Below are 18980 nucleotides of genomic sequence, written 5' to 3' on the forward strand. Positions count from 1 at the left end.
GCAAGGTTAAAAATCCAAACAAAATTTTAACATTCATAAGATTTCCTAATATTCACAGGTATACACCTACCCCCACGCATTCCAGGACATTCACTGGCCATGAGGAACTGGATAAAACAGACTCACTGAAATTTCAAATGCCAGGTGAAAGCACGTGTACTACTGATGGGAGATTGTTGATGACATCTTCATCAAGTAACAATTTTTAGTTCAATTATTCTCTATGTGAACTACTGGATGTATAGTTATAGAAGAAAGGGCTCAGAAGATTTTAACATTTCTAATTTTATGCTGCATTCTATATAGACAGAAGTATCACTGTGAAATCACATAGCATAATTTTAGTATGACATATGTATGTCCTAAAACTTTGTTTTGATGTGAATAGGATGGTTGACCATTTAAATGTCTACTTAATTGATCAAACAAAAATCTGATATTTCAAAAAATAGGTGCCATTTTCTTACTTCAGAGTCTTACCATAAATGTTTTCTCACTTACTTTCCACAAAAATAAAAGTGAGTGTACCTCACGCTTCCTGTTATACACATCATCGATTTATACTTAAAACAGAAAGGAATTTTAAAACCTATAGAGTGCTTTAAAAATAATAAAATAATATATAGCATTGATAATATGAAGTACTTTTGCCAGATTTCACAAAATTTCAAGGCATGTGTCTCTTTGTGTTCTGCATAGTCATTACTTCCTTAAGTAAACAACTCAGATTGTTGAGCATGTCAGCTTATAATTTCCACTTTTCTGCTGGTCCCAATTGTCTCCAGCACTGGAGCTTCTCAGTGAAATTATGGTGACAATGAATGTACTTGGGGTTACAGACCTTGCTCTCCATACCTTGAAAGAGAATTTTGTCTACATCGTGTTACAATTAAGGGAGTATTGAAACTTTCAGCATCAGATCTCTAGCATTTAGGGATTTTTTTAACTTTTTTTTTTAATGCAGAAGCAGAAGCAAGGGGGGAAATAATATAGGCTACATAACTAATGAATAATCCCATACATTTTCTGAAGGTATATAATTTTCTACATTTTAGCAATTAGATATAATAGTTTTCATTTTATGATCTCTTGTATTGCGTTAGTTGCTCAGTCATGTCCAAGTCTTTGCGATCCCATGAACTGTAGCCTTAAAGGCTCCTCTGTCCATGGAAATCTCCAGGGAAGAATACTGAAGTGGATAGCCATTCCTTCTCCAGGAAATCTTGATCCAGGGATTAAACCTGGGTCTCCTGCATTGCAGGCAGATTTTTTATGGTCTGAGCCACCAAGGAAGGTTGTTGTTTGATCGCTCAGTGGTGTCTGACTTTTTGCAACCCCCATGGACTGCAGCATGCAAGGCCTCTCTGTCCTTCACCATCTACTGGAACTTGCTCAAACTCATGTCCATTGAGTCAGCAATGCCATCCAACCATGTCATCCTCTGTTGCCCCTTCTCCTATTGACTTCAGTTTTTTCCCAGCATCAGGGTCTTTTCCAATGAATCTGCTCCTCACCTCAGGTGGCCAAAGTATTGGAGCTTCAGTATCAGTCCTTTCAAGGGATATTCAGGGTTTATTTCCTTTAGGATTGACTGGTTTGATCTCCTTGCCATTCAAGGGACTCTCAAGAGTCTTCTCCAACACCACAGTTCAAAAGCATCAATTCTTTGCTGCTCAGCCTTCTTTATGCTCCAACTCTCATATCTGCACATGACCAGTGGAAAAACCAAAGCTTTGACTAGACAGACCTTTGTCAGTAAAGTAATGTCTCTGTTTTTTATTATGCTGTCTAGGTTTGTCACAGCTTTTCTTCCAAGAAGCTAATGTCTTTTAATTTCATGGCTACAGTCACCATCCACAGTGATTTTGAATCCCTAGAAAATAATGTTCACTGTTTTCATTGTTTCCCCATTTATTTGACAGGAAATGCTGGGACCAGATGCCATGATCTTCATTTTTGGAATGTTGAGCTTTGAGCCAGTTTTTTCACTCCCCTCTTTCAGCTCATCAAGAGTCTCTAATCCCTCTTCACTTTCAGCCATAAGGGTGGTGTCATGTGCATATCTGAAGTTATAAATAACTGAGAATAGATTTTAAAACTCTATTTTCTTACAGCTTTGAATTTCCAAAAGTGCTCCAAATTTTTTCAGTGCAATGTCTAGCATGTAAAGCCCTTATCAACACTGTCATAACAATGAAGATTTTATTTTTTTCTAATAAGAAGGCTATTGTCTTGATTAATTAATTGAATTAAATTTTGCATTAAATAGACCAATATTAATTTTTTTCATAATAGTTTCTGTGTGCATTTTCATCTCAAAAAAAAAAAAAAAAAAGTGCAAGTGCCTTGAAAGCAAATCCCTCCACCTTATATTTACAATAAAACTTTCTTGCATTAATTGTGATAGAATTTCAGATGTGGGAAGAAAGTGTGAGCAATGCTTGTTGACATATTGGCTAGTGAAACTGGACTCTAAAGTTACTGTAATGAGCAGGTAGGATGTTCAGGAAAAATGATGAGATACTGAAAGATCCTAAATTTTATTTACAGAAAGTAAAAGTATACAAAACCTGGGAAACCTGTTAGAGAGACGACTATTGTCTTTTGAGTAGTTCTGAAGGTTTAAAAATAATATGAAGGGAGAAGTGAAGTTGCTCTCTCGTGTTCGATTCTTTGCTATCCCATGGACTGTAGCCTACCAGGCTCCTCCATCTGTGGAATTTTCCTGGCAACAGTACTGGAGTAGGTTGCCATGCCCTCCTCCAGAGGATCTTCCCAACCCTAGGATGGATCCCAGGTCTCCCAAATTGCAGGCAGATGCTTTAACCTCTGAGCCACCAGGGAAGCTCCCAGGCTAATATAGAGCTTACTGTGTTGTCCAATAAGTAGTCATATATGGTTGCATGCTCAGTCACTCAGTCGTGTCCAACTATTTGTGACCCAATAGACTGTAGCCCGCTAGTCTAATCTCTTCTGTCCATGGAATTCTTCAGGCGAGAATACTGGAGTGGATTGTCATTTCCTCTTCCAGGGAATCTTCCTGATCCAAAGATCAAAACTTCATCTCTGGCATCTCATTCATTGGCAGGCAGATTCTTTACCACAGACCACTGGGAAAGCCATGTATATGGTTATTGAAGTTTAAATTTGAAATGATTAACATTTAGTTTACTTAACATTTAAGTTTATAAATTGCAATAGCAGTGTTTAACTGCTCAGTAGCCTTATGTGGCTAAGGTTGCCTTATATAATACTTATAAAGAAAATATCTGCTATAACAGAAAGCTCTGTTGGACAATGATGACATAGATGCAATTGATTTTATTTTTAAGCCAGGGATTTCTTCCTCAATATTCTCACATATAATACAATTTTCACGTATTTCTTAATCCCCTATATGAATATCTAGAGATCCATAGGAGGATTCTAGCACAAAATTTGTTTTTATTTTTCTCTTTCTTCTGATAAAAGATAAATCTAATTCTCCATCAAACAGTCCAAAACTCCTTTTCCTTGTACATAGCCAACGTAGCTTTAGGAAAAAAATACTCTCAAGTCCTTTAAAACTTAGGGTGAATCTCTTCTTTTTTTGACTCATTGAAACATATCTTGCTACTTCTTTTATTTGAGAAATATTAGTCAACACATTCTACTAAGATATCATTTAGAGAAAAGAGAGATTTTTCTGACAGCTTTATTTAAAGAAGATATTTACTTTTTGTATACCAGTACATATGGTGATGCCTTAGCTTGACAGACGATATTGGAAATATATCTACCAGTTAGTTTCTGTCCGCACATTTATATCATGTACAATAAACAACACCAACTGCAACCTAAGTGGACTATCTATTCATGTCATTTATTCCTTTTATTTGTTGTTGTTCAGTCTCTCAGTAGTGTCTGATTCTTTGCAACCCCATGGACTGAAGCATGCCAGGCTTCCCTGCCCTTCACCATCTCCCTGAGCTTGAATAAACTCATGTTCAGTGAGTCAGTGAGGCCACCCAGCCACTCTAATGACAGATGCCATCCTCTGTCGTCTCCTTCTCCTCCTGCCTTCAATCTTTCCCAGCATCAGGGCATTTTCTAATAAGTCAGCTCTTCACATCAGGTGGCCAAAGTATTGGAGCTTTAGTTTCAGCATCAGGCCTTCCAATGAATATTCAGGATTGGTTTCCTGTAGGATTGATTGGTTTAATGTTTAATCCTTTAATAAAGAGATATTATTTATTTACTCTGTGGCAGGCATTTGGTTACTCTAAGAGTGGAAAAATAATTAAGAAATTATTTCTGCAATTTAGGAGTTTATAATCTAGGATTAAAAAAATATTTCCTTAGATATCATTGAAACAATAATGGCATGTCATTTTTCTCTTTAGTTACATGAAGTGGATACACTGGCTTCCCAGGTGGTGTTAGTGGTAAAAAAAGCCTGCCTGCCAAATGCAGGAGAGAGAAGAGATGCGGGTTCAATCCTTGGATGGGGAAGAACCCCTGAAGAAGGAAATGACAACCCACTCCATTATTCTTGCCTGGGAAATCCCATGGACAGAAGACCCTGGCAGGCTACAGTCCACAGTGTCACAAAGATTTGAACACAACAGAAGCAAATTCAAACACGTGCCTTGGATACACACACTTTAATAAATAATTACAGCTATCTCTTATTGACTGTTTACTATGTTGAAGATATACAAATGCAAATAGGCACATGAAAGACTTCTCAACATCACTAATCATTAGAAAAATGCAAATCAAAACTGCAGTGATATATCATCTCATACGTATCAGAAGGACCACCACCAAAAAGTCTACAGAAAACAAATGTTGGTGAGAAAATAAAGAAAATGGGAACCTGTATACATTGTTGTTGGGAATGTAAACCAGTACAGACACAAAAAACAATATGCACTTTACTTAAAAGCATTAAAAATAGAACTATAGCATGATTCAGTACTCTCATTTATTCATACATATTTAAAGAATACAGAATCATTATATTAAGTAGATATGTAGGCCCATGCTCATTGATGAATTATACACATTAGCCAACACATTGGAGGCAACCTAAAAGTTTGTAAATAGATAAATGGATAAAAATGATGTAAATAAATTTTTAAAAATGTTACTCAATCTTAAAAATTTAGAGAATTCCGATATGTGTGATGATTTGCATGAATGAAATTGTAGGTCAGTATTCTAAGAGTTGACTCATTGGAAAAGACCCTGATGCTGGGAGGGATTGGGGGCAGGAGGAGGAGGGGAAGACAGAGAGGATGAGATGGCTGGATGGTGTCATCGACTCAATGGGCATGAGTTTGAGTCAACTCCGGGAGTTGGTGATGGACAGGGGTGCCTGGCTGCTGCAATTCATGGGGTCGCAAAGAGTTGGACACGACTGAGCGACTGAACTGAACTGAACTGAACTGATTCTAAATGAAATAAGCCAGACAGAGAAAGACAAATACTACATGATATCAATTATATATTGAATTAAACAAATAAATAATGTTGAACCCATAACTCACAGAAATAGATAGTAAAGTTTTGGTTTCAAGGAATTAGGGGCTGAGAGCAATATAATGAGAGTCTGCTAAAAGGACAGATACTTTCAGTTATTAGATGATATTCATTAGGTCTGAGATTCTGAAGTATAACATGATGACTGATAATTGTGCTGCATAAATTAGAATTACTTAAATAATATAATTTGTATTTTTATAAAATTGTGAATTTTAAATATGTGAAGTAATGGATGTTTTAATTTACCAGCTCTATAATTGAGAATCCTGTTATAATGTAAATACAAATACACTTATACATATTTATATGTGTGTGTATATATATATATGTGTGTGTGTGTAAACTCATCATGTTGTATTCTTTGAATGTATTAAAACTTTGTCAATTTGTCAATAAAACGGAAAAAAAATGGCATTTATGTTTTATATTTGTCAAATAATTTGCTGTGGGAAAAAACTGTAAATCAGACAATGAATATTATTGACAGGGCAGATGCATTGTCAATGATCAGATATTATTGTGAATGCCAGAGCTTGGGTAAAACTGTTCCTTACCATGTATGACTTTTTTTCATAAAGGTAGGTATTCAACAATCAGTATAAACTGTATTCAAGAGCTATCAAATTAAAACTATAGCAGCAAATTATTTTTACCAAGCATCTTATCAAATTGAAAATATTAAACACAATTTTAAAAACTTTTAAGATTACTTAATTTGTGAATGAAGCAGCCACTTTCAGACGCTATTGGTGGAAACATAACCAGTAACACCCAATTTCCTGCTCAGTCAGTTTCTCCCATCAGGAAGCTTCCATAAACCTCTTACCCTTCTCCATCAGAGGGCAGACTGACTGAAAATCACAATCACAGGAAACTAACCAATCTGATCACATGGACCACAGCCTTGTCTAACTAAATGAAACTATGAGCCATGCTGTGTAGGGCCACCCAAGATGGACAGATCATGGTGGAGAGTTCTGGCAAAATGTGGTCCACTGGAGAAGGTAATGGCAAAGCACTTCAGTATTCTTGCCTTGAGAACCCCATGAACAGGATGAAAAGGCAAAAAGATAGGACACTAAAAGATGAACTTCCCAGGCCAGTAGGTGCCCAATATACTACTGGAGATCAGTGGAGAAATAACTCCAGAAAGAATGAAGAGATGGCGTCAAAGCAAAAACAACACCCAGCAGTGGATGTGACTGGTGATGGAAATAAAGTCCAATTCTGTCAAGAGCAATATTACATAGGAACCTGGAATGTTAAGCCCATAAATCTAGGCAAATTGGAAGTGGTCAAACAGGAGACGGCAAGAGTGGAGGTCGACATTCTAGGAATCAGCAAACTAAAATGGACTGGGATGGGTGAATTTAATTCAGATGTCCATTATATCTACTACTGTGGGCAAGAATCCCTTAGAAGAAATGGATGGAGTAGCTATCATAGTCAAAAAAAGAGTGCAAAATGCAGTACTTGGATGCAATCTCAAAAACGACAGAATGATCTCTGTTCATTTCCAAGGAAAAGCATTCAATATCATGGTAATCTAAGTCTATGCCCTGACCAGTAATGCTATAGAATCTGAAGTTGAAAGGTTCTATGAAGACCTACAAGACCTTCTAGAACTAACACCCCAAAAAGTTGTCCTGTTCATTATAGGGGACTGGAATGCAAAAGTAGGGAATCAAGAAACATCTGGAGTAACAGGCAAATTTGGCCTTAGAGTACAGAATGAAGCAGGGCAAAGGTTAAGAGTTCTGCCAAGAAAATGCACTGGTCATAGCAAACACTGTCTTCCAACAACACAAGAGACAACTCTACACATGGACATCACCAGATGGTCAATATCAAAATCAGATCAATTATACTCTTTGCAGCCAAAGATAGAGAAGTTCTATACAGTGAGCAAAAACAAGGCTGGGAGCTGACGGTGGCACAGACCACGAACTCCTTTATTGCCAAATTCACACTGAAACTGAAGAAAGCAGGGAAATCCACTAGACCATTTAGGTATAACCTAAATCAAATCCCCTAGGATTATACAGTGGAAGTGACAAATAGATTCAAGGGATTAGACATGATAGAAAGAGTGCCTGAAGAAATATGTTTGGAGGTTCGTGACATTGTATAGGAGGCAGGGATCAAGACCATCCCCAAGGAAAAGAAATACAAAAAGGCAAAATGGTTCTCTGAGGAGGCCTTACAAATAGCTGTGAATAGAAGAAGTGAAAGGCAAAAGAGATAAGGAAAGATATACCCATTTGAATGCAGAGTTCCGAAGAATAACAAGGAGAGATAAGAAAGCCTTCCTCAGCGAACAATGTAAAGAAATAGAGGAAAAGAATATAATGGGGAAGTCTAGAAATCCCATCAAGAAAATTAGAGATACCAAAGATGGACTCAATGAAGGACAGAAATGGTATGGACCTAACAGAAGCAGAAGATATTAAGAAGAGGTTGCAGGAATACACAGAAGAACAAAAAAGACCTTCATGGCCCAGAGAATCACGATGGTGTGATCACCAACCTAGAGTCAGACATCCTGGAATGAGAAGTCAAATGGGCCTTAGGAAGCATCACTACAAACAAATCTAGTGGAGGTGATGGAATTCCAGTTGAGCTATTTAAAATCCTGAAAGATGATGCTGGGAAAGTGCTCACTCAGCATGCCAGGAAATTTGGAAGATTCAGCAGTGGCTACAGGAATGGAAAAGGTCAGTTTTCATTCCAATCCCAAAGAAAGGCAATGCCAAAGAATGCTCAAACTACTGCACAATTGCACTCATCTCACATGCTAATAAAGCAAAACTTGAAATTCTCCAAGCCATGCTTCAACTGTACACGAACCATGAGCCTCCAGAAGTTCAAGCTGGATTTAGAAAAGGCAGAGGAACAAGAGATCAAATTGCCAACATCCATTGGATCATCAAAAAAGCAAAAATGTTCCAGAAAAATGTCTACTTCTGCGTTATTGACTATGCCAAAGCCTTTGACTGTGTGGACCACAACAAACTCTGGAAAATTATTAAAGAGATGGGAATATCAGGCCACCTGACCTGCCTCTTGAGAAACTTGTATGCAGATCAGGAAACAACAGTTAGAACCTGACATGGAACAACAGACTGATTCAAAACCAGGAAAGCAGTACATCAAGGCTGTATATTGTCACCCTGCTTGTTTAACTTATATGCAGAGTACATCATGAGAAATGCTGGGCTGGAGGAAGCACAAGCTGGGATCAAGATTGCTGGGAGAAATATCAATAACCCCAGATATGCAGATGACACCACCTTTATAGCAGAAAGCGAAGAAGAACTAAAGAGCCTCTTGATGAAAGTTAAAGAGGAGAATGAAAAAGTTTGCTTAAAACTCAGCATTCAAAAAACTAAGATCATGGCATCTTGTCCCATCACTTCATGACAAATAGATGATGAGATAGTGCAAACAGTGACAGACTTTATTTTGGGGGGCTCCAAAATCACTGCAGATGGTGATTGCAGCCATGAAATTAAAAGACACTTCCTCCTTGGAAGGAAAGTTATGACTAAACTAGACAGCATATTAAAAAGCAGACATTACTTTGCCAGCAAAGGTCCGTGTAGTCAAAGCCATGGTTTTTCCAGTAGTCATGTATGGATGTAAGAGTTAAACTACAAAGAAAGCTGGGCGCTGAAGAATTGATGCCTTTGAACTGTGGTGTTTGAGAAGACTCTTGAAAGTTCCTCGGACTGCAGGGAGATACAGCAAGTCAATCCTAAAGGAAATCAGTCCTGAATATTCATTGGAAGGACTGATGCTGAAGCTGAAGCTCCAATACTTTGGCCACCTGATGAGACAAACTGGCTCATTGGAAAAGACCCTGATGCTGGGAAAGATTGAAGGAACGAGAAGAAGGGACGACAAAGAATGAGATGGCTGAATGGCATCACCGAATCTATGGACATGAGTTTGAGTTAACTCCAGGCATTGGCAATGGGCTGGCAGGCTTTGCATCCTTTGTCCATGGGGTCTCAAAGAGTTAGACACGACTGAGGGACTGAACTGAACCGGACTGAACTGGACTGAAGACACTTACTTAATGACAAATACGTATCTACACATAATGCAAAATGAAGAAAATCAGAAAATAGGTATTTATGACCTTAGATTTGACGAGACTTTTTCCTAAAATTTATCTACTGAAATAATCACACAAATTTGGGAAGAGTTATATACAATAACCATTTAAACTACATAGCATATCTTAGGTAATCATTGAGAACAAGTTAAAAGCTCATTAATATGGAACTTTGACTCATAGTTAAACTCTTTACGTTGTTGTTGTTTAGTCACTGTGTCATGTCTGACTCTTTTTGGGACCTCATGGACTGTAGTCCACCAGATTCCTTTGTCCATGGACTTTCCCAGTAAAGAATATTGAAGTGGGTTGCCATTTCCTTCTCTAGGGGATCTTCCTGACTCAGAACTTGAACTTGCAACTCCTGCATTGTCAGGAGAATTCTTTACCACTGAGCTGACAGGGAAGCCTTTATGTCTTGATACAAAGAAATGCCCATGATAAAATTCTAAAAGGAAAGGAATACCTGAAAATATGTATAATAATCTACATAATATATGCAAGTTTTATTTAAGAAAAGAAAAAAAAGTCTACACAATATATGTCACTATATTTAGTAGGTTATTTTAAGAAAATTCATCTAAGAAGGGTTATCTTCAAGTGAGAAAGTCGACTTCAGAGTGTCAATTTTTCATATTATATAATTCTATATTATGTGAATTTTAAAATTTTTAAATTTTAGGGCGCAGCCGGGAACCACGTGGTTAGCCATGGCGGAGCTGCAGCAGCTCCAGGTGCAGGAGGCGGTGGACTCCATGGTGAAGAGTCTGGCGAGGGAGAATATCCGGAAGATGCAGGGCCTTACGTTCCGGTGCAGCGCCACCTGTTGTGAGGGAAGCCAGGGGTCCATGCAGCAAGTGCACCAGTGCATTGAACGCTGCCATGCACCTCTGGCTCAAGCCCAGGCCCTGGTGACCAGAGAGTTGGAGAAGTTCCAGGACCGCCTGGCCTGGTGCACTATGTATTGCAATGACAAGGCCAAAGATTCAATAGATGCAGGGAGTAAGGAGCCTCACGTGAAGCGGCAGCTGGAGACCTGCCTGACCAAGTGTGTGGATGACCACATAAACCTCATCCCAACCATGACCAGGAAGATGAAGGAGTCGCTCTCATCCATGGGGAGATAGCTGTCTGCTAGTGGCCATCAGGGCTGAGGGCAGGAATCGATTTAAAAGGAGGAATGGGGATTTGGGTCTTTTAAGGAGAGTTGATGAATGAGGAAATTAAGCATGGTAGCAAGTCTAAGGCCTGTGTTTCTATCCTTTGGACACTGGTTCCTTTGTGTTTCAATCCTAGAAAGTGAAATGAAAAAAAAAAAAAACGGTGCTAAAATTTGGGTCACAGATAGCACAGGAGGTTGTTGTGAGTCTGAATTTCATGTGGCAAGTATTTCTTCTGCCAATAGGGAGTCTCCCTTGTCCCAAACCAGGGCCCGCCAAGGTACTAGATTCTCTTACTGCAAAGATACCGAGGCTGGCAGGTTCATGTAACCTGCTTATGGTCTAATGGCGTATGAAAGGAGGTGTTTCTATTTGTTGCCCACCTGCTGTTTACCAGAAGGATCACTACAACATTTTCCACAAACTAATAAAATCCATGCAGTCACGAATGTAGAAAGGGGCAGGGAGCTTCTAGGGGGTTTGTTTTGCTTGTTATTCTTTTATAGACAAGGGCATGACATTAAGATGTAAAGTTGGGAGACGCAGTTTGGATAAAAACTTTGCAGGGACAAGGGTCCCTGCAGGTACTCATTTCTCCATCAAGATGTGGGTGTGTGTTTCTTAAAATTCTCACACATTACATCATTCAGCCTGGAGACCCTGCAAAAATGTAAGCCGTGATATCACACTGGTAAGGGAAACAAGTGTTCCCTCTCACTGGCAGCCATGGTGGGCCCTGAGGCCGCCTGCAGCAGAGTCAGCCAAGCGACAAGACAATCTTACAGTGACACTCAGCCTTGAAGGGAAATGGGATTTTGACAGTATTATATGCTCATATTCAGGAACGAACAGTGAAAGAGGAACTATTAGCTACTTAAATAAGAGGGTTGTGAAGTACGGGCTTTGGAAAAATCTGTTTTTCATGAAACAGAATGAAAGCCTAAACCCAGTGTTGTTTACTTTGCCTCCTGAAATAACAGAGCTTTGTTGAGACAATCCCCTGGCAACAAAAAAAGTCAAAGGAGGAAAAGTAAGCAACTCGAGGATGAACTGTGTCTCCTTTAGAGCGATAAAGGAACTACCCTCCATTACCAAATACCACTTTTGCCAGGGCCTTTGCTACATGTGTTGTCCTTGCCCCAGTTCTGGCTCCTTATCATTTTGATAAGGACCTTGTCTTTTTACCAACTTACTACTTGAAATGATAATATTGTCTGTTTGCTAACTTACTACTTGAACTGATAATATTGTCTGTTTGCTGTTTCAAGACTGTGATATATTTTCCTAGTCATTTGGTTTTCAAAATAAATAAGACAATTTTCTTCCAAAAAAAAAAATAAATAAAATTTTTAAATTTTAAAATTTGATTAATTTTAATCAAAGGGAAATGTAATAGTCCTACATGCAATGGATTCCATTCTTACTTTGTGTAAAGTAATGGTAATAAGTTCTGTTCTGCCAAATTTGCAGAACTGTTACCAGCTGAAGTATAGCATAAGAGATAAGATAACATATGAAAGTCCTTTGGCAAGTATAAAGTGTCATGCTAATAACATATAAGTAGACTCCTTAAAAGAAGTCCATAACACTTTTGCTCTTTGGAATTAATGAAAAATCTATGTCAAGCAACAATCTTTTTATACTTGGAGAATATAAAAACTTAATCCCCAATTGATGTGTGTGTACATATAAGTAGCTTCAGTCATGTCAGACTCTTTGCAACCCTGTAGACTGTTGACATCCAGGCTTTTCTGCCCATGGTATTCTCCAGACAAGTATATTGGAGTGGGTTTCCGTGTCCTCCTCAAGGGGATCTTCCCAACCCAGAGATCAAACCCAAGTGTTTTATGTTTCCTGCATTGGCAAGGGTTTACAGCTAGTTCCACTTGGGAAGCACGCCAAGTTTCATACTACCCATTGAAAGTATTTGCTGTTAAGAATGATTGTAAAATTGTGAAGAATTGATGGTTTCCAGGGAAAACTTTAATTCATTCAATAAACTTCTGGTCATATTTAAATTTTCTAGATTTCCCTAGTAAAGGTCTTCATAGCTACTTTATAAAATTTAGGATCCATTTAATATTTAATAATTTCATTTATTTGTCATTAACCTCTTTATCTTCATTAATCTAGGGGACTTTTTACTTATTCCTTATTTATTTTTTCTCTTTTATTACATTGACATTTTAAAATAAGTCAAGCCAATTTGTTCTTAGAGATCACTCAGTTTGGATTTGCCTATATTTTCTTCATGACTAGATATAAATTGAACTCTTTGGTAGTTATAGTGTTTAATGGTGCTTTTTTCTTCTCAGTGACCTTAATCAGAATATTCATATTGTGTATTTTGCACATAATAGATAAAATTGAATTGAATTTCTTGATTAAGATGATGGCCATCTGATTTTTCTAATGTGACAAGACAATTGTTATGTATATATATAATAAATGTTCCATAGAACATTTTGATTTTTTTCTATGAGAATATCAATGTAAAATCATAAATCAAAGCACACATCTCATAATTAAAAATAAGCAAACACACAGAGAAATAGATAAAGCAGATTAATACAAAAAAAAAAAAAAACTAGATAGATAGTCTAGGATCTTTCTGTGGAAGAATCTTGAATCTTAGGATAGGCATTTGTTTTTCCTTTTGTGCTAAATGCATATGTTGAAGCATTAGAAATAGATCAGTTATACCATAGAATAGGATAATGAGAATATTTTCCACTACTTATTAATAAAATAAGCATATGGTAATAGAAGCTGATGTGAGAAAGATCTGCAGGGGGTTGTGATGAAATCAGATTTTAGGATTTCATATAGGTAAACAGAAAGCAAGAAGGCAAAGTGATTGTCTGAGGAGTCTTTATAAATATCTGAGGAAGGAAGAGAAGCAAAAGACATCTAAGAAAGGAAAAGATATAGTCAACTAAATGCAGAGTTCCAGAGAACAGTGAAGAGAGATAAGATCATCTTAAACGAACAATGCAAAGAAATAGAGGAAAATAATAGACTGGGTAAGACTAGAGATCTCTTTAAGAAGACTGGAGATATCAAGGGAATGTTTCATACAAGGATGGGCATGAAAAAGGACAGAAAGACCAAGGATCAAACAGAAGCAGAATAGATTAAGAAGATACGGCAAGAAAACACAGAAAAACTATATAAAAAAGTGTTGATGGTGTTGTCATTCATCTAGAGCAGGACATCCTCGAGTGTCAAGTTGAGTGGGGCTTAGGAAGTATTACTATGAACAAAGCTATTGGAGGTAATGGAATTCCAATTGAGCTATTTAAAAATCCTGAAATATGATGCTGTTAAAGTGTTGCACTCAATATGTCAGCAAATTTGGAAAACTCAGTGGTGGCCACAATTGGAAAAGCTAAGTTTTCATTCCAATCCCAAAGAAGGGCAATGCCATAGAATGTACAGATTACTATATGACTGCACTCATTTCACATTCTGGTAAAAGTTATGTTCAAAATCCTTCAAACTAGGCTTCAGCATTATGTGAACTGAGAGTTTCAAGATGTAGAAGCTGGGTTTCAAAGAGGCAGAGGAACAAGAGACCAAATTGCTAACATTCTCTGGATCATGGGAAAAACAAGGGAATTAAAAAAAAAAAAAAAACTTACTTCTGCTTCATTGACTACCCTAAAGCCTTTGACCATATGGATCACAACAAGCTGGAATATTCTTAAAGAGATCGAAGTACCAGACCACCTTACTTGTCTCTTGAGAAATCTGTGTTCAGGGTCAGGAAAAAAGTTAGAACTGGGCATGGAAAAATTGGCTGGTTCCAAAGTGGAAAAAGAGTACAAAAAAGTTATACATTGTCACCCTGCTTATTTAATGTCTATGTAGAATACACCATTCAAAATGCAGGGTTGGATGAATCACAAGCTGGAATCAAAATTGCCAGGAGAAATATCAACAACCTCATACATGCAGCTGATACTACTCTAATGGGAGAAAGTAAAGAGGAACTAAAGAGAATCTTGATGAAGGTGAAAGAAGAGAGTGAAAAAACTGGTTTGAAACTCAACTTTAAAAAGTCTAAGGTCATTGCATATGGTTCTATCCTCCATGGCAAATAGAAGGAAAAAGTGGAAGCAGTGACAGGTTTTATTTTCTTGGGCTCCAAATTCACTGTGGACAGTTACTGCATACATGAAATTAAAAGATGCTTGCTCCTTGGTAGGAAAGCTTTGACAAACCTAGAGGCATATTAAAGAGTAGAGACATCACTTTGCTCAGAAAAGTCCTTGTAGCCAATGTATGGTTTTTCCATTAGTCATCTACAGATGTGAGAGTTGGACCATAAAGAAGGCTGAGCACTGAAGAATTGATGCTTTTGAATTGTGGTGCAGGAGAAGACTCTTGAGAGTCCCTTGGACTGCAAGGAGATCAAACTAGACATCCTAAAGTAAATCAACCCTGAGTATGTTTTGGAAGGACTGTTGCCTAAGCTCAAGTTCCAATATTTTGACCACCTGATGTGAAAAGCAGATGCATTGAATTCCCTGATACTGGGAAAGATTGAAGGCAAAAGAAGGAGAAAACAGAGGCTGAGATGGTTAGATATCATCACCAACTCAATGGACATGAATTTGAGCAATGTTCAGGAGATAATAGAGGACAGAGGAGGCTGTTTTGCTGCAGTCCACGAGGTTGCAAAGAGTCAGACACAACTTAGCAAAGGAACAACAGCAATGAATAAACAGTGAAAATTAGATTTACTGTATTAAGTCTGTATAATGCAAAAACTGAAGGCACAGTTAACATTGTTCTTCAATCTGTTGTTGTTCAGTCGCTCAATCATATCTGACTCTTTGTGACTCCGTGGACTGCAGCATGTCAGGCTTCTCTGTCCTTCACCATCTCCTGGAGTTTACTCAAACTCACATCCATTGAGTCAATTATGCCATCCAATTATCTCATCCTCTAAAGCCTCCTTCTCTTCCTGCCCTCAATCTTTCCCAGCTTCAGGGTCTTTTCAAGTGAATCAGCTCTTTGTATCAGGTGGCCAAAATATTTTTAATCAGTAAAAGTAGAATTTAAGAGGAAGATAGTTACTATACAGGTTTAGTTCACCTGCATAACAGACGAACATGTGACATTTTGTTGAAAATGTGAAAAGTATATGATTACTCATAACTAGAACAATAGGAGTGCAAAGCCATTAAAAAAAAAAAAAAATTGGCACCACTTGAAGAGAGAGACAATGTGTAACCATGGATGTGTTTATGTGCTTTGAAGCAAGAATGATTAAGAGGAGAATGGAGATTAGTGCACTGGTCCTTGGGCCCTATTCTTAGTTTTCAAAAGAGAAAGAATGGATGCAAGGAAAGCAAAAAATGAAAGGATGCTTAGAGGAAGAGGAGATATTCAATCATATTGTAATTCTATGGATATATAATTAAGAAAGTTGGGAATTTCAAGTATGAGCCTGACTGATCAATATATTAAATGATGAGAAAAACTAAGAAAAAAGTTATTATGGAGAAAATTTAGACAATTGGGAGATATTATTGAGTTCTGAGAGATTATTTCAATAAGGGGATGAATGAAAGAAAAAGCCAGACTCAGAGATAATGAGATAATCAGTAGTGGGGAAAAAAAAAAAAAAAAAAAAAAAAACCACACACACACAAAACAAACAAACAAACAAAAAACAACAGAGAAAGTAGTAGAAAGTAGTATCTATGCTGAAAGAAACATCAGTCCCATTTATATTAAAATTCTATGACTATTGAAATTGTTCAAAACACTTTGAAAATATATCTTGCTAATTTATTTTATAAAGCTTTATTAATCTACTCTATACCACAGTACAGAAAAAAGAAAAGTAATATGTTGATATATGTTCAAAGTCAGACATGTTGCCCTTAATACCTTCAACTCAAAATATTTGTGCTGATTCTCCTTCTTCTTCATTGTCTAGAGAAGACCAAGTCTTCCCACTTGCTCCTCCGCCTTGCACATCTACTATAGTTACCCTAAATGATTATTAAGCCCCTCACACAAAATTTATAACTTGCAATTTTAGGGTACAGAATGAGATTCCAAGAAAGAAACATGAATTGTTAATCATGTTTATAGAACATGAGCTTTGGCTGGCAATCTTTATCTGTGTATGAATTAGGTCTCTTCAAGTTCAGCATTTAATATAGGAATAATGAGGCTCTCTAATTCTCAGGAGCTCTCTGCAAACTTTATCTTCACAGCTTTGAATTTTTAATAAGCATTTTCTGTTCTTAAATTATCATATTCTTAACCAAGTTTTATTCCCAATTTCTCCACTTTCCTTTTTTGAAATATTCTGAAGATCATTTGAGCATATTTTCAGTAATGAAAGCTTGTGAACATTACTGTGGTTATACATAGAAGGTTATTGTGGATTTTTTTCCCCTTCATATCCAGTGCCAGAATATTTAGCTCCTTAAAAATTCTGTGCTAGAAGGCAGAAACCTGTTTCAAAGTTGTACAAACAATTACTAAGAATGCTTGTTAAAAACACTGAAAAAGACTCCAGGAAGGTCTAATTAATTTAATTAGAAAGTGGCAGGGCTATTTTCTCAAGTTGAGAAATGTTGAGACAGCATCCAAATAAGGGGGAAAAAAGAAAGAAAGGGATCAATGGCATAGGACTCTACTCACATATCACTTTCAGTCTTGTAATTATTGACCTTTTCTTTTACACTGAAAACAGCTTATGGATGAGAAATTGAAAGACATATTCTGGACTTGAAATCTGCAATCTGTGGCCATAAACTTTAGTTCTAATAAGTGTCATGAATCAAGAAGCAAATGTAGCTTTATGAAACTTTGTGCTGTTTGGCCTTTTAAGAACCCAGCTTTTTGGTGGTGTTAGAGGCAACTTGTCATTGTGAATTAATACACTGCAGAGGTAGAGGTGCTCACACTGGGTTTTTGGTCAGCTTTGATTGTCAAAGATGGCAAAGACATTTTAGTCACCTGGCAACTTAGCAACCTTGTTCCGCACATCACATACAAAATGGTATTTTCAAGAGATGACACCTGAAAAGAGGAGACCCAATTATAAAACATAACAGGATCAATAACAAGTATATATATTTTCTGAGTTTTGAAATAAGCTTATCCAAAAACTGGCTAAAAATTAAAATAGCTATCAGTATTCTTATTGATATATTCAGTCACCAATATGCATGCATATCCATCCAATATTTGATTAAATTGCTTAGAAATTATTTCCTGTGCTTTAAAGATCTTCAGTATATAAGCAGAGTAGAAGCCATTAGTTGTAAAGATACCAGTTGAAAACATAATGATTGAAACAAAATATTTCAAAAGTAAATATACATTCCAGGTGAATGTTTTTCATCACTTTGGTAGTCCATTAAGCCTGACCTTTTAACATATATTTTTGTTTTTTTGTGAATTTTCACAATTTATATTCATCCCTTTACTTTTCCACATTTTACAAATATTTATCAAGTATTTTCCATTTTCTAGGTGCTCTACATAAGTACCTTTGCCTTTATTGACACTTGGAACAGGTTACAAACTTTAATCTAAAGTCATATAAATGTAAATGTTCAAATGTGACAATTGTTGTGAAGATAAAGAATTTCACTGAGAACTTTGCTGAAAAAAGATAGCCATACTAAAAAAAAAATTCCCAATTTAGATGAAAAGTAGGAGCTAATTAACAAAATATATTTGAAAATTTAGAAAATATCATGAAGAAACATGGTAATAGAGAAGTTATTGAATAATTATTAACAAAGATCACTTCAAAACAGGGAGAAAAAAATAAAGATAAGCTAACAAGATAAGATGATCTGAGACTATGATACATAATTTATACTTTTTAACTTGCTATGTTACTATATTATTTTGTTCTTGTGTGTATAGTTAAGTATGTGTGTGTACACACATGTGAATGTGTAAATGCATCACACACACACAAATATATATATACACACAAATACATATATTCCTAAACTTTTAGGAAGCTTTTATAGAATATAATTAATAGCCCTTCATGATTTTTGTATTACAAACTTTTGATGACATGTATCACTTTCAAAAATGAAAGTACAGTGAATAAAATTTGTAACTTCCATTTGGATTCAGTTTAAGCTTTGCTTTAACAATGTAATGGTTCATAGGAGGATTACTTGCAA

At 36.6% G+C, this 18980-nt stretch overlaps 1 protein-coding gene across 1 annotated transcript; it reads left to right on the forward strand.

The window, feature by feature from the left end:
• Positions 1-10353: 10353 nt before the first annotated feature.
• On the forward strand, positions 10354-10770 carry LOC122442622 (protein FAM136A-like). Its single transcript, XM_043470472.1, has one exon. It carries the CDS (start codon positions 10354-10356, stop codon positions 10768-10770), a length of 417 nt encoding a protein of 138 aa, XP_043326407.1.
• Positions 10771-18980: the final 8210 nt, after the last annotated feature.

This window comes from Cervus canadensis, chromosome 5 (assembly GCF_019320065.1).
Source record: "Cervus canadensis isolate Bull #8, Minnesota chromosome 5, ASM1932006v1, whole genome shotgun sequence".
Classification (NCBI taxonomy): domain Eukaryota; kingdom Metazoa; phylum Chordata; class Mammalia; order Artiodactyla; family Cervidae; genus Cervus; species Cervus canadensis.

What these genes read in the sequence shown, in the direction of transcription:
- LOC122442622 (XM_043470472.1), top strand. Translation starts at nt 10,354, where the DNA reads ATGGCGGAGCTGCAGCAGCTCCAGGTGCAGGAGGCGGTGGACTCCATG.